At 46.6% G+C, this 16059-nt stretch overlaps 1 protein-coding gene across 1 annotated transcript; it reads left to right on the top strand.

Moving 5' to 3' along the window:
• Positions 1-414: 414 nt before the first annotated feature.
• Positions 415-1539, top strand: LOC105914595 (nascent polypeptide-associated complex subunit alpha, muscle-specific form-like). Its single transcript, XM_012846848.1, has one exon. It carries the CDS (start codon positions 415-417, stop codon positions 1537-1539), a length of 1125 nt encoding a protein of 374 aa, XP_012702302.1.
• The last annotated feature ends 14520 nt before the right edge of the window (positions 1540-16059 follow it).

The following is a 16059-nucleotide window of genomic DNA, read 5'->3' as shown; positions in this document are numbered from 1 at the left end:
TATCAAATGCTTAGTTTGGTTCAGGTGGATATCAAACTAAGCAATGCTATGCATAATGTATATTCTAACAGCCACAGATTCGATTTTTGTGTTGTACCAATACCCAAAAAATACTCGCCAAACGATACCCAAGGCAATGGCCATTTGGCACACCTAGTAGCAGTTTATTCAGCAAAATCATGTAGACACATTTTACCCATCAGAAACTGAAGATAAACATTGTGTACCAAAGGAAAGGAAACTAATGCAGAAGTTTCAGCATGTTAGATTGGACAAGAGCAATGGATCAGAAATAGTGTGCAGGGTTTCTTTCTAGGCAAAAGAAGCAAACAGCAGCCAACAAGCAGTACTGAGACTCACCGCTGGGTTGAACGAGTTGAGCAAGCTACGGCGGATCGCTCAGACCTTTCCAAGATGAGACTCACCACTTGGACTGACCACCCAAGTAGAATCCCCAAGAGGAAGCAATTGTTCATCGCCGAGCATGAGAGACAGATCGTGTATGACGACCCTGACATGCAGAGGACATTCGGTAATCTTCCGCCTTATTTGCGCCAAAAGAAGAGCCTCGCATATGAAGTTCTCATCCACCTCCGAAGCATCGCCGACTTCCGATCGCGCTCGCCATCCCCGTCGCCGGGACCCTCGCCCCCCTCCAGCGACTGCGATTCGGGACATGACGGGGATCCGGATCGCGGCTATGGCGAGACACGTGGGGTAGGGCCGCGCCTGCACGGTTTTTTCATTCAAGATGGAGTCGAGGATGGTGGTTCTGCTCCGGCGAACGACGCTGGGCCGTCTGGGGTCCGGTCGCGAGCTGGCGCGCCGCAGCCGCCGCCGCATTCTCAGGCGCCGCGGGCTTTGGCGCAAGGGGCTGTTCTGATGCCCCCGAAGGTTGCCGTGTCAAGCGTCGAGCGCGGGTCGCCGGCCGCCGCCGGCACGGTGGCCGCCGTCGTTGTGGAACGGCCATGCTCAGATTCCGAGGTAAACGAGGTGGGGCCCACACAGCGGACTGAAGACGCGCCCGTCAACGGCTCGCCCGTGAGCGCGCCGCAGGCTGACAGCGACGCCCACGTCGCGCCACTGTGCACGCCCGCGAACGGGCCATACCCTGCTGCTCCTGCTCAACTGGGCACGCCCGTCAGCTTTTCACGGGTGCGCCGCGCGCCATCGGGTCACCAGGGATTCGGTATGCTGCTACCGAGGGGCTGCCACGACGAAAAGGGAGCGGACCCCATGCTGGTTGAGGCCGCGCTCCCCGCCAGCTCAAGTTCAAACGCCCCGGCCGTTTCCTCCCGCCAAGCCACGCCGTTGCGTACGTACGCGCGCCGGGCGCGTACTCGGCCTGAGCACGAGCTCGTCACCGGCAGTATGGACCGCCCTACTCCGAGGAGGACGCCGGACATCGACGACGGCTCCCCCCCCCCCCCCCCCCCTGGTGGCCACATCCGACGCTCCTCCCGCGCCTGCGGAAGACGCGGCTCTTCCCACGGCACGGCGGCGAAACGCCTCGGCACCGCCGCCGCCGAACAGGCATGAGCAGCCGGTACACCAAGCTGATGAAGCTGCAACTGCCAAAGCCAGAACAGAAGCCTTCATATCCTCTGTCAGAATGGCGCTGCAAGCTCCCCTCGCAGCTGCACCACCTAAGCCCGTCGCACCGCCGGCGCAGACGCCAAGACGGAGTAGCAGGCTGGCCTCTAACGCTCTGAACTCGGCGACCCGGCCGTCCAAGAAAGGGGAGCTTTTGACAATGAAAAAACTCGGCATCATACCCCCGGATCAGGGAGATACTAGCACGGCTGATAAAGATTTTGACAAATTCTTAAACACAACTATGAAACCGTGCCACTTTGCAGCACTCAGGGATATATTTCCTGCGGCCAACAACCTCTCCGACATGGAGCTCCTGCGAATCACCTCCCAGGCGGGTGGTACTGGCACTCTCGTCTGAACGCGCTTCGCCCTCACCCCTACTGTTGTAACTTGCTATGCTATGGATTCGGAAAACTGTAACATCCTCGTTTGGAATGTCCGCGGGCTCAATGCGCGCGCGCGTAGAGATGCACTAAGGACGATCGTGGGCGACGTCAATGTTTTGGTTGTATGTTTCCAAGAAACAAAGCTCCGCGAGATTTCCCAGTACCTCGTTTGTGAATTGCTTGGCAGCAGGTTTACAAGCTTCGCATTTCTGCCATCCAATGGTGCCAGCGGTGGCATTCTCATCACCTGTAGAGGGCCGGAGCTGGTCTATTCCTTGTTGCACATTGGCCGTTTCTCTATCACCGTAAACATCTCCACGGGAGCATCGCAAGATCTTTGGTGCTTCACAGCAGTTTACGATCCCCAACCAGAGGCTGAGAAGTTAGAGTTTCTCAATGAACTTCGCTCCATACAGAGTATGGCCGCTCCATTTTGGATGATAGCTGGCGACTTCAATCTTCTTCTGGATGCCTCTGATAAGAACACCAATTCTATCAACCGGGCCGTTTTAGGAAGTTCGTCGATGACATGCAGCTCATTGACGTACATCTTCATGGTCGTCCCTATACATGGAGCAACGAGAGATCAAACCCCACCTTGGCCAAATTGGATAGAGTACTAGTTTCTGTCGACTGGGACCTGAAGTTCCCTTTTGCTTTCCTCCAGGCCCTCTCCTCGGACATATCCGACCATTGCCCCTTGCTGTTAACCACCAATGCAAGTTCACCAATGCAAGTTTCTCAGTTAAGAGGCGTTTTCATTTTGAAGTATGGTGGCTCAAACTGCCTGGTTGCTAAGAAACCGTCTCACAAGGTTGGGTGTGCCCGTCACGCATCTCTGACCCCTTCACCAAGCTCGACATAAAACTCAAGAACACTGCTCGCAAGCTTCAGAGCTGGAGCCAAAAGAGTGTTGGGCAAATCAAATCACAGTTGATAATTGCAAGGACATTAATCCTCTGGTTGGACAGGGCTCAGGAAAGGAGGCAGCTTACTGAGGAGGAAGGCTAACTCAGGAAACAACTCAAATGTAAGGTCCTGAGGCTTTCATCGCTGGAAAGGACCATGGTCAGACAACGATCTAGGTTGATCCACCTTCGTGACGGGGACGCAAACACAAAACTTTTTCACATGCAGTGTGGATACAGAGCTAAAAAGAAGTTTATTGCAAGGCTAGAGCACGAAGGTGGGGTGGCAATCACACAGGAGGAGAAAGAAGGGGTCCTGTTCAACCACTTCTCTGCCATTATGGGCATTGCCATGCAACGGAATGAGACGGTGAACTTGTCTGTTCTTGGTTTCCAACAGAGAAATCTGAGCCATTTGGAGTTTCCTTTCACTGAGGACGAAATTTGGAATACTATCAAAGATCTACCAAATGAAAAAGCGCTTGGCCCAGATGGTTTCATTGCGGAGTTCTACAAATCTGCTTGGTCAATCATCAAACCAGATGTGATAGCTGCATTTGACGCGTTCTACAGGAACACAGTTGCACAGCTGCATAAGCTCAACGGCACATTAATCACTTTGTTGCCCAAAAAGCAGGATGCCAAAATACGAGGGGATTATAGGCCTATAAGCCTCATACACAGTTTTGGAAAGTTACTGGCAAAGCTACTCTTAAACAGACTTGCACCTGAGCTCAGTTCACTGATTGAGTTAATCAGAGTGCCTTCGTTAAACAGAGATCTATTCATGATAACTTTTTTTTTCTTTTTTTTTCGTGAATACGCAGGAGAGCTGCGTATCTTTGTATCAAGAAGAAAAAAGTTTTGTACATCGCGGGCCTATCCAGGCGCATGCACACGGGTTTAGGCATGTTTTAGCTTACATTACACCACCGCAACGACAACACAAATGGCACAGAAAGGCCAAAATCAGAAATGCTGATCTAAAACACCTGATGGTATCGGCCAGCCTATGGCAGCTAGGTGTTTTGCACCAGAGTTCATGACAACTTTAAATTTATCGAGCAAGCTGCAAGAATATTGCATAGGAAAAAGAAGCCCACTTTGCTGATCAAATTGGATATCTCAAAAGCCTTTGATAGTGTATGTTGGCCTTTCCTCTTGCAGCTGTTACAAGTCATGGGTTTTGGATTAAGATGGAGGAATTGGATAGCAGCATTGACATCATCAGGCACCACAAGAGTTCTGCTCAACGGTACACCAGGCCCTGTGATTCATAACGCCAGAGGCTTACGGCAGGGGGATCCTTTATCCCAAATGCTCTTCATCCTCACAATGGAAGTTCTACACCGGCTGTTGAGGAAAGCAGCAGGAAGGTGTCCTCAAACCACCTGCAGATTCTGCAATACACCACCAATGCTCCATTTATGCCGATGATGTAATATTGTTTGCTGCACCTGATGTTCAGGACATCACAGCAATCAGAGAAATTCTTAGCTTCTTCGGGAACACATCAGGCCTACACACCAATTTGCAGAAGAGCTTGATAGCTCCTATAGCTCGCAATGCAGATCAGGTTGAGAACATCCAGGGTATCTTGCCAGCTCAGATTTCTGATTTCCCTATCCAGTACCTCAGATTGCCTCTATCAGTCACCAGGCTCAAGAAATCTCATTTTCAGTCTCTGATTGACAAAGTCTCAGCAAGCATACCGGCTCGGAAGGCCCCCTTGATGAATAAGGCAGGCAGGCTTACTACTGTAAAGGTTGTCATGAGTTCCATTTGTGTGCACACATTCATATCTTTAAAGGTGCCAGATTGGGTTATTCACAAAATCGATAAAAGGCGTCGAGCTTTTCTTTGGGCCAGCAGCAACAAAGTGCATGGAGGGAAATGTCTGGTTTCCTGGCCTTCAGCATGCAGACCACCTGAATTTGGTGGGCTGGGCATCCCAGATCTACACATTGCCTCTTCTCCTGGAGGTTGAGATGGCTTTGGTTGCAGAAGACGAACTTGGACAGGCCATGGAGTCATATGCAGCTTGATTTTGTCCAGGACCAGATGCTACAGAATCTCTTCCAAGCTTGCATCGAGGTACAATTGGGGGATGGGAACCGGACGTTGTTTTGGACTGACAAATGGCTTGATCAATCATCGCCTTGCATCATTGCTCCTGAGCTATGCAAACTAATTCAGTTGAGAATCAAGAAGAGGAGGACAGTGGCTCAAGTGCTGAACCAGAAACGGTGGATACATGATATTGTCGGACGACTCATAGTACCAGCTCTAACTGAGTATGTCACTATCTGGCATGTTTTACAAGGGGTGCGGCTTCAGAATGGAAGGGAGGACACCGTCAATGGAAATGGAACATTTCAGGCGAATATTCAGCGAAGTCTGCGTACCAATTTTTCTTCAAAACAGCTGTCACATTTGCTGCAGCAAAGCCAATTTGGAAATCATGGGCTCCTCTCAAAGTCAAGTTTTTATGTGGTTGGCCACCAAGAACAGGTTGTGGACGGCGGCAAGGAGACAAAGAAGAGGACTGCAGGATCAAGCCGATTGTGCCCTCTGCAATCGCACTGGAAACGGCAAAGCCCCTGCTCTCCAGATGCTCCTACACGTTGCAGGTGTGGCATGAAGTCAGCGCTTCAATCAACATTCAAAACACTGCACCGTTACAGCATCAATCACTACTGGATTGGTGGCTGCAGAAAAGAGCTGGTTTCACTGCAAACAAGTGCAAAGGCCTCAATTCACCTTTCATGCTAATCTCCTAGAACCTTTGGAAGGAGAGGAATGATAGAGTTTTCAATTGTTCCCAGGCCAAGAATGTCGCTACACTAGTCCAACAGATCACAACAGAAGGTGAGAGGTGGTGCGCGGCAGGCGCCAAGCATCTAGCAGCTCTGGGATGGCCAAGGAACCCAGGGACGGCAAACATGGCGCTGTTGTTCTCAGCAGACGTTTAGAACTCTATAGCTGGGTTTCCACCCATTAGTTGTAAAGGTTTTATGTATTAGTAAGTTTCGCAGTGCGTGCGCCCGGAAGGTCCGCGTTGTATGATTATTTCCTTCTTAATACAAAGATGCGTAGCTCTCCTGCGTATTCACAGGAAAAAAAAAGCAGTACTCAATGAGCAAACTAGCTCACTCACCCCCCCCCCCCCCCCCAAAAAAAAAAAGCAGATGGTATTCTGATGTGTTTCGGTTATTCTACTCTGTGTGCATATAGTGCTTGCGGGAGACGGCTAGCTGCCGGGAGCTTCGAGCGGTAGCCATGAATTACCTTGTACTCGCACAGCACCGCCAGTCAGTGCTCAACAACCAAACCATGCTGCTATGGCCGATCTGAACTGGGAGGCGAGAGATTGGAGGGAAAGAGAGGAGGATGGGGCTCACGAATCCACCGCTCCGGATGACCAACAGACTGGTTCACCAATCTTGAAGGGAGGAGAAAGATCCTCTCCTGCCGCGGCCTGCCACCGGTTGTGGAGGAAGGAAGGGTGGATCCGGTACGATTCTGCAGCGTGAGCAGTTGCAGAAGCAGTCGCACAAACGGAAGCGAGGGGCGATGGTGCCGGCCTAGGAGGAATTGGCGCCGGCGGACTTGGCGGATACCATTGCCGTGATACCGGGGAAGGGGAAAATAGTACCGGGGAAGGGGAAAATAGTACTGGTTTGGAGTAGACTCAATAATTGATAGCACTAAAACATCAAATGCACTCACAAAAATAGCTCCACCTCTATTTCTTCCTCGTATTTTTCCAGCATTTTTTCAATATAGCAGGTGACCATGCAAGGCAAACTAGCTAGCCTCTCTGCATTTTAAACATGATTGCTTCTCCAACTTTTAATTTGGCCCCTAATAATAACATATATTAACGAGCTAGCCTCTCTGCATTTTAAATATGATTGCTTCTCCAACTTTTGGCCCCTAATAGTAACATGTATCTGCACAAGTGTAAAAGCCTAATACTTGAATTAGCACAAATATATAATGACAAACCATTGCACATAAACGGTGTTTGGGCCGGGCCAACCAATATTTTTTCCAAAGGAGTGCTGTTTCATGACGGATAGGGGCCTCCATGCTCATAATAAGCTGACTCGGCTGTCGGCTCCTCCATAATTTTTGCTCGACGCCTTTGAAATGAACCAAGCTGAGCCTCCTTTTTAGCTGGTAAAACTGCCGTTGGAGTTCGGTTTATTTGGCAGTTCACTGAAGACAAGATGATCAAGAGATCCGAACGATAGGTGGCCTGTACGTAATGGCGCTAATGCAGGAGATCGATCGTTTCATTCCAAGTCTCTGAAACCCGCCGGCATGCGGTGACAGCTTGCAACAGCTTTACGGCACGGTTGTAGAACAAAATGTGCATGCATGGCCCACAACACATCGTCCGGCGTGAGCAGATGCAGTATTCGTTGGATGCGGCCAATACGAACTCTAACGGCAGCTAACGAACTGGCTTCTTTCCCTGCGGCCCTGCCTTGTGCACACTGCACACAGCACACGCATATAAACTTGGAGCCGGCCGCCTGGAGCTTCGTGTGCAAGGCAACGCATATGCATGAAAGGACGCTGCTACCATGCAGTCCATTACAATTCAGTACAATGCACGCAGCTACCAATGGTTTACTTTGCACAAGCACCCATCAGATCCGAGAGGCGAGAGATTGGAGCGAAACAAAGAAAGATGGGGCTCATGGACCCTCGGGACTTGGCTCACCAATCTGGAAGAGGTGCAAGATCCTCCGCTTCCGTCGCCTGCCACGGGTTGTGGAGGAAGGAAAGGTGGATCAGGCACCACCCTGCAGTGTGAGCAGTTGTGGTGGCTGTCGCACCGTGGAAGCGGGGGGCGACGGCGGCGACCAGTTGGCGCCGGCAGACCTGGCGGAGACGGAGAGTGCCTCCGCATTCCACGGCCGTGGTACCTGGGAGGAGCTCCGCATCCGACACTAGTAGAAAGACCTTCATTTCGGCTTAATAAGTCATTCATGCCGGTACGAATACGGTAGCCGGCTCACGAATAAGGGTTATTCCTGCCGGCTCTAAATAGGACTTAAATAATCTCTTATTTGCAACACGCATAGTCCTCGGGATTATTCACGCCGGCTCATGTATAAACTCGAAAATTCAAAAATCTATAACTTTTATACATGAACTTAGTTGGAGACAAGTTTTATATTAAAATTGTACATTTCGATGAGATCTAAAACTCCGTACATGTATAGACTCGAAAATTCGTAACTTTTACATATGAAATTGGATGGAGACAAACTTTATATCAAAATTGTACGTTTCAATGGGATCTAAAACTTTGTAGATGAAATTTTTTCAATGTAAAGTCGTATAGATACCCGAAAATATAAATTTAGCATGCTTTTGCGTACCCCATTATAATTTGAATTTCATGTTTTATTTGGAAATTCATAACTTTGTTATATGGACTCGCATGAAGACAAGCTTTATATGAAAGTTCTAGATTTCGACTTTATCTAGAACTTTTTAGTTGAAAGTTTTTCTATCTAAAGTCGTGTTCATATGCCAAATGATGTATATAATTTCAGCTCTGTTTCCCCGCGTTTGTAATTTGATGTTACATTGTATTCGGAAATTCGTAACATTTGCATAAGAGCTCGGATGGAGACAAACTTTATATGAAACTTGTATGTTTTGCTGAGATCTACAACTTTGTGGTTGATAAGTTTTTGATTTAAAGTTATTTAGATATCCAAATAATGAATTCAAATATCAGACAACAAAGGTCAAAGGTAATAGAACTTCCCTTTACATGCAAGTATATGCTGTAGATGGGATGGTAATGAGGTATAATGCGAGGGGGCAGGTTGTGAGTTCGAAGGCTAGACACTGCATACGCACGTGTTTGGCATGAAATACGCGTGACTTATGACTTGCAACCGTGAGCATAGCTGGGGGATGGCCTTCTAGACCTAGTAATTTCTTTTGCTATTTGCATTTATAAATTCCTGTTTTAGTGTGATATCCCATCGGCGTATTATTTGTTATTTGCACCAGTTTCAACGTCGGCACAAATAACCATCCACATTGTATCTTCTTTGGGTGCCGGTCCTTCCACCGGTGCGACTGAGATTTTCGCGCCGGTACAAATGAAGTGCTCTGCAGTAGGCCGACTCCGGCGGCAGTGCGGTGACCATCGCGGCAGCAGCAACCATGAACCATCAGGGAGAGGAGAAAAGATGATAGGTGGTACTGCCTTCCCCTGACACCACGCCCTCGCCGCAACCTTTCTTATGGTTTGTGCGCGTGATGGAGTAGCCCACGACGACGGTGTAATCATGTCTCTCCAGCGAATGGATGGGAACTTCCCACGGCTCGAGCAGACACTCAGGCGTGTTAACTTCCCTGAGGCGTATGGTGGAAGAGGTACGGTGCCGATGAAGAACAATGCCAGGGTGGAGAGGAGAAGAACGGAGCTAAACCTCATGGCTGAAGAAGTTGGGATTCTATGACTAATTTCTTTCTGAGTTCTAGGCAACTAAAACAGAGTTCAGGTCCTGAGGCCCATCAGTGGCATTTCAGCGACTGAGGTGACCTTGTTGATGGGTTTTTTCAATTCTTCGGTGGAGCAGCTTTCACCTAGTTTAAATTTTGGTGAGGGGCTTTGCCTATAATGCTGTGTAAGATTGCTTTTGCTCTGTTGAGGTCCTCTATGATGGCTGATTACTTCTAGACATAGATCTTGGTCTGTTCCATCGATTTGGGTGGGTTGCTTTGAAGGGTAGGAATTTGCATTGATGCATCTTTTGATCCCCGCGGATCAGCTAAATTTCTCTTTTTAATTTAGTGGAGCCATGTAGATTTAAATGTTGAACTACATCTAAATTATGTCGGTCCTCACATGGTCACGGTTGACGCCATTGTTGGGGAATAATTTTCAGTTCAATATAAGGAGTACTACATGGAAAAAATGAGATAGATATGGGTAAGTCATCCACAAAGCTGGGATATAATGCCACTATGCCCACATATTTATAGGGGAGGCCAAAAAGCTGGGATATTATAATTTATCTTCTACACAACTATATTTTCTGGATATTCGAGGGCACAATAGTCTTTTACATGCCCATATAGGCGGATTACAATACGCCTCCTTTAAAAAAAGCGACCCTAACACACAAGCTCTGGCTCGCTTCTGCTTCTGCTCAGGCCCCCTTCTTCGATTACATCACTTGCCTAGCTAAGTCTCAATATACCCTTCCCTAGCCTTGCCACATTTTGACATCACTATCTCAGCATTCACGTTGAATGGTCTCGGATAACCTTCGCTTCTTGAATTTTGGTGAGGGGCTTTGGGGGTCTCGAGGGGCTTCGCCTGTAATGCTATGTAAGATTGCTTGTTCTCTGTTGAGGTCCTCTATAGCTGCTGATTGCTTCGGCTTCGGCATAGTTCTTCTTTGATGACCGATTGCTTCTAGACGTAGATCTTGGTTTGTTCCATATCGATTTTGGTCGGTTGCTTTGAGAGGTTGGGATTTTGCGATGATGCATCTTTTGATCCCTGCATATCGGCTAGATTTCTCCCTTTTTTGGAGCCATGTTGAATTAAGTGTTGACTACATCTAAATTATGTTGGTCCCCACGAACACCATCACTTTTGGGATTATAGGTTTTTGTTCAATCGGCAATTGGTGACGTCTAGTTTATCCCTAGCAGTGTTGACAGATCAGAGCCCTTCGCTCCAAAAGACTGAAAAACAGTAAACATGAAAACCCCTACGCAAGGGTAGATGGCTTAGGCGGGGATCGTTTGCCCGGCAAGAGTAGTAGGCACTGCATACATGTGAAAGGATCCTGCTACCAATAAGCGGGCGCAGTAGACGTTGGAACCAACGTGATAACAAGTAGGAATCACTAGTACAGAGAATATTTTTTCAGCAGGAATCACTACTGCAGAAAATTGTTTTTCAATGGGTTTATCACCTTCCGGGTCAAAAACAATTGGTGGTGATAACTTTTCATCGCTGATTCTATAATAAGCAGGTGCAGTAGATGTTGGAACCAACAGTAATAACAAGTGTTGTTTGCACTGCCCAGTTCTTAGATGGAATGGACAGTGATATACCTTTTCACTACCAGGGGCTAGCCATGAACCGACAGTAATAGTACCGTCTATTTTTGCTGCCGGGTCTTGGCTACTGGAAACCCACTCATTCGCATGAAAATCTTACAACTTTTTCATTCGATGTCAGATGAAGACAAACTATACATAAAAATTATAGAGCTTGGTGCAATCTACAATTTTATAGCTGCAACATTTTCAATTTAGATTGTTTAGATACCCAAATATTCAATATAAGTTTTCAAACATGTTGAACGATCTAAGATGGAAACAAGGTTAACATCAAAGGTGTACTCGGCGAGATCTACAACTTTGAAGTTGATAACCTTTTCATTTGAAATCATTTTGATGTACAAATATTATATATAAGATTTAGAAAAGTTAATAAAAACAGCTTCCATAAATAGGTTGTGAGTTCGCATATTTGAGAATGCACATTTGTTTTTTTGTCTGAAAAATCACAGGCGTTGAGCCTTGTGAAGGGTGATCGTGTGGTAGCCATTTGGGTAAAAAATATTTTTGTTTGTTCCTACTCTCTATTTTTGTGCTATTTTTTTTAAATGTTTTCATCGGCGGTTCATGCCTCCAACCGGCAGTAACAGCCATTTGCACCGTCGGTTCCAAAACCAGAAGTGGTGTACTACATTATCATTGTCAACATGCATCTAACTGTTGCCAAAATGACAGTGATAAGGGTTTATAATCGGTGGTGAAAATGTGTTTGTAGTAGTGAATGACTAACTTTGTACATGCATATGCACACTCAAGTACACAACAACCAAACCACTGTTACCCGTATGTATCTGATCTGATCTGATCTGAGAGTGAGTGGTTAGAGATCAGAGCGAAACAAAGCAAGCCAGATCCCCCTCACAAATCCGGGGGAAGTGCGCCCCATCTTGGATGACCATGATCAAAAGGCACCAGCCACCAGCCACCAGCCACACGAACATTTTTACAGACGGCTCATAAACATCTCCATATAGGCTGGTGGACATTTGATCTACCAGTGCAAAGACACGTGAGATGTCTTAAAAATTATTTAGTGGTAGTGAACACGAGTGCATGCATGGCTCACACATCCGGCGCGAGTAGATGCATCATCCACTGGATGTGGTCCGTGCATGGGCACGATGTGATAGACCTAATTCCCACGGTATGTAGCGAAGGAGCTCGCCTCACCTGCCTCTACACAGGTCTTGTTTAGTTCACCCCCAAATTCCAATTTTGGCACTATGCAAAAAGAAGATTCCTTATCACATCAAACTTGTGGTACATGCATGGAGTACTAATGTAGATGAAATTAAAAACTAATTACACAGTTTTGTTGTACTTTGCGAGACGAATCTTTTGAGCCTAATTAGTCGATATTTGGATAATAATTCACAAATACAAACGAAACGCTACAGTATTACTACAGTAATTTTGGCACCCAAAGTTGGCCAACTAAACAAAGCCGTAAACTTGGAGCCAGCTGCAAAGGCATGGAGTACTACAGATGCACATTCAACAACCAAACTACTGCTACCATAAATGCCCATAATTCTGATCCAAGAGGTGAGAGATTGGAGCGAAACAAGCAGGATGGGGCTTGCTGATATTGGGGAATCGCGTCGCACCTTTGATGAGCAGGCACGGGCAGCTCCTGCTCTGCCTGGGATACGTTCCCGGTAGGCTTGCTCTTAAATGTGCAATTTCAGGATACAATTATTTTATCCGATCCCTCATTGGGTATCTGCATAACTTTCTAATTAATCCCCAATTGGGTATCTGCACAGTGGATTCAGTCAGATCCTCCCTCACTGTAGCGTGCTGAAGTGTCGGTGCGTACCATGGCATGGCATGTATTTCATTACGAGAAAAGGACCTTGTCCATCACTTGAGTTTTTTATGGTCAGTGTCAGTTGCTTCCAGGAAATATCGGACGGAGTAAATCGGCAAACCAAAGACGCTGTTAGTCTCCACTGTCCACATGTATGCAAGTGATGTATTGTCCACTTTTATATTGTATTTTATTCTGTGCAATTCATCGTGAGTTGGATCGGAGATTTCCAAAACTTTATTGATGCTAACAGTCTTGATTTCTTCACGTGTTGTACTAGTCGTAATATTGAATACGATAGGTAGGTAGCTTGTCGATCTTGATCCACACATCCAAATCTCTTTTGGAGCATCCATCACATGCCCTCCTCGTTTGCATAAATACAAACATTGGATCTCCCCTTCTCATCATGTGGAGAGAGACACTATTGTATTCATTATTTTGTGGGAGCCTTTAATATGCTTCGAACAATCCAAATCTCTTTTTGGAGTATCCAATACATACCCTCCTCCTATGCATAAATACAAATACTGAATCATCCCATTCTCATCCCGTGGACTCATGCGAGGAGAGTTCTTTTATGCTAAAAAGAGTAATAGTGATGCATCCGGCAGCCCTGTGTTCCGTTCAAAATGAGGTTCCCTCTGCCGGTCCTCTGAAGAAAGAGATTGTGTATATTGATTTTGAATCGAAAGTGGGTTTTATTACTAACAAATGAATCCTAACTGGCTGTAAATCATGGTTAGACTATAATTAAAACAGAGCACTATATCTGCCAACCAAATTCCCACTGAACTTGCCATTAATGCTTTGTCCCAGTTTATACATCTGTAGGCATTAGACTGATCCAAAGTTGGGCCAATGAACTTCTATATTTCTCATGTGAGCACGTGACTTTTGCGGAGGTCAATGTTCTTGGGCTGTTCGAGAAGCTTGACATCACTGTTCTTGGGCTGGGTGAAGGAAGCATCCAATCCTCCATCAATATTCTGCGGTTGTCAGTTCTGACTAAAACTTTTAAAGCAAAGTAGCAAACCGCGAGGTGAGGGACGCCCAGCACCTACGGGAGGAGGAACCTATCCTGCACGGCCCCGTGGCGCACATGGACGCGAACGCCTCGCACGACGCGCCCCACCGCCGCACGCGGACGCAGCGCCAATCTCCCGCACGTAGGGTCCGGGATCCCGCTCCCGCTCCTGCGTTGGCCACACGTGCGCGTGGCGCGGCGACACATGCCCCTGGCTCTGCGGTGCGCCGTCGAGCAAGTAGCAGTGCTGCGAGTGGGTGGTTGGGCGGCGGGAAGGTGGAAAGAAGAGAAAAAAAATGACGGATTAGGGGAGGAACGTCAACGTTAAAATATACACAGTGGTAGGCTATTTTTTAGTGTCACGAAAAAATTGGAGAAGGTTTGGATGGACTGTTGGAGTTCGTTTTTCTCTTTTTTTCCAAAAAAGGATATTGGGGGTAAGATTAGCAGTCTCTTTGGAGTTGCTCTTAGAGTCTTTTCATGCCACCACTAATCTATTCTAGAAAAATTAGAATTACACTTTTCATGAGACGGAGAGAGTAAGTTATAACATGGAGCCAAGACAAACACATCATTGGATCTGAAAAGTGTAATTCTAATTTTTCTATGAGAGTAAGCGTTTCAGTCACTGGATGCAAGGCCTATGAGAGAACAAGAATTGAAAGCGCTTCCCAACCAACTAAATCCATGTCGGAACTTAAGGCAATGATAACTCGTTTGGTGCGTCGTCAGCACATCATAGAGCAATTGCTTCGTCTCCCATTCTCATCCATATATGGATGGTGCATCATGCTAGGGGCCTGTTTGGTTTGAGTTGCTTATGCATAAGCAACTTAAAAATAAGCAAATAAGTTGCTTATGAACCAATCACTCTTGCTTATAGACTTGCTTATAAGTTGCTTATGCATAAGTAAATAAGCAACTCTTGGATTGCTTATGGTTGCTTATGGGGCACTTTACACCTCCTACCCTCATTCTCTCTCCTCTCTCCCCTTTCTCTCTCCTCTCTCCCGTCACCACTCAGGCCCGCCGCCGCTTCCGCCCGCCGCCGCGCGCCCGCCGTCGCCGCCGGCCGCCCGCCGCTCGCGCCCCGCCGCGGCCCGCCGCTCCCGGCCTGCTCGCGCCCCGCCGCGGCCCGCCGCTCGTGCCTCGCCGCCGCCGGCCGCCCGCCGCTCGCGTCCCGCTCGGTCCCCACAGGAGCTGGGTAATTATTAGGGGTAGAGGGAAATGGGATGGCAGGGGTAAATATGTCAATAGCAATCAGATAAGCAATCCAAACCAAACACCTAGAGCTAAAAATAAGCAACTACAATAAGCAACTTTAAGTTGCTTATAATAAGCAATTGAACCCAAACAGGCCCTAGATCACATGCATATTAATTATTGGTTTAATAAATTTTATCTCCATCCCAAACTACTTCCTACGAAAGAACAAGAAATTGAAAGCACTTCCCAACCAACCAAATCCATGTCGAAACTTAAGGCAACGATAACTCATTTGGTGCGTCGTCAGCACATCGTATAGCAATTGCTTCGTGTCCTATTCTCATCCATATATGGATGGTGCATCATGCTAGACCACGTGCATATTAATTATTGGTCTAATAAATTTTCTATTCTCTTCGTCCCAAACTACTATTCTTTTTGACTATTCGTTTTGACTTTTCAAAGTATTTATGTATCTAGACTATAGCCTATATCTAGATATACAGTACATGCTATTTCCGTTTTTGTTTGTAAGGCGCACATGTATATCACGATTCAAACTTTGCAATCTTTAAACAAAAATTTAGCCAACATTTTTTAATTTTTATAATATAAATTTGAAATGGTTAGATTGTACTCTCCGATGATCATAAATTTATAACCATAAACAATATAATATAAGATAAATGAACAATTAAAGTGTAATGTGAAAGAGCTTGTCAAATTATATCACACATAAACGGTAGTAATAATTTGGGACGGAGGAGTGCTAAACAAGAACAAGTTTTTATTACATATGCAAATGCTAGTATGCAAATACACTCAATCCTATCAACGCGCGCGCGCGTACTAATACGCACATTTTAAAAAGTGCCAAACATGTAAAGTCAGAATGCTTTGGCAGGTTGCTGGCACGTCGAAGTGTGCTCAAGAAATAGATGATTAGATAGGCCATTTGATAGGATTATGTATGGTATCCAACATTTTCTTGCTTTTTTATTTGTTACT

Source organism: Setaria italica, chromosome VI (assembly GCF_000263155.2).
Source record: "Setaria italica strain Yugu1 chromosome VI, Setaria_italica_v2.0, whole genome shotgun sequence".
Lineage (NCBI taxonomy): Eukaryota > Viridiplantae > Streptophyta > Magnoliopsida > Poales > Poaceae > Setaria > Setaria italica.
The sequence above is the reverse complement of the archived record's forward strand: the minus strand, read 5'-3'. Positions and strand labels throughout refer to the sequence as shown.

Excerpts from the sequence above, each read along its gene's own strand:
- LOC105914595 (XM_012846848.1), top strand. The coding sequence starts at position 415 with ATGAGACTCACCACTTGGACTGACCACCCAAGTAGAATCCCCAAGAGG.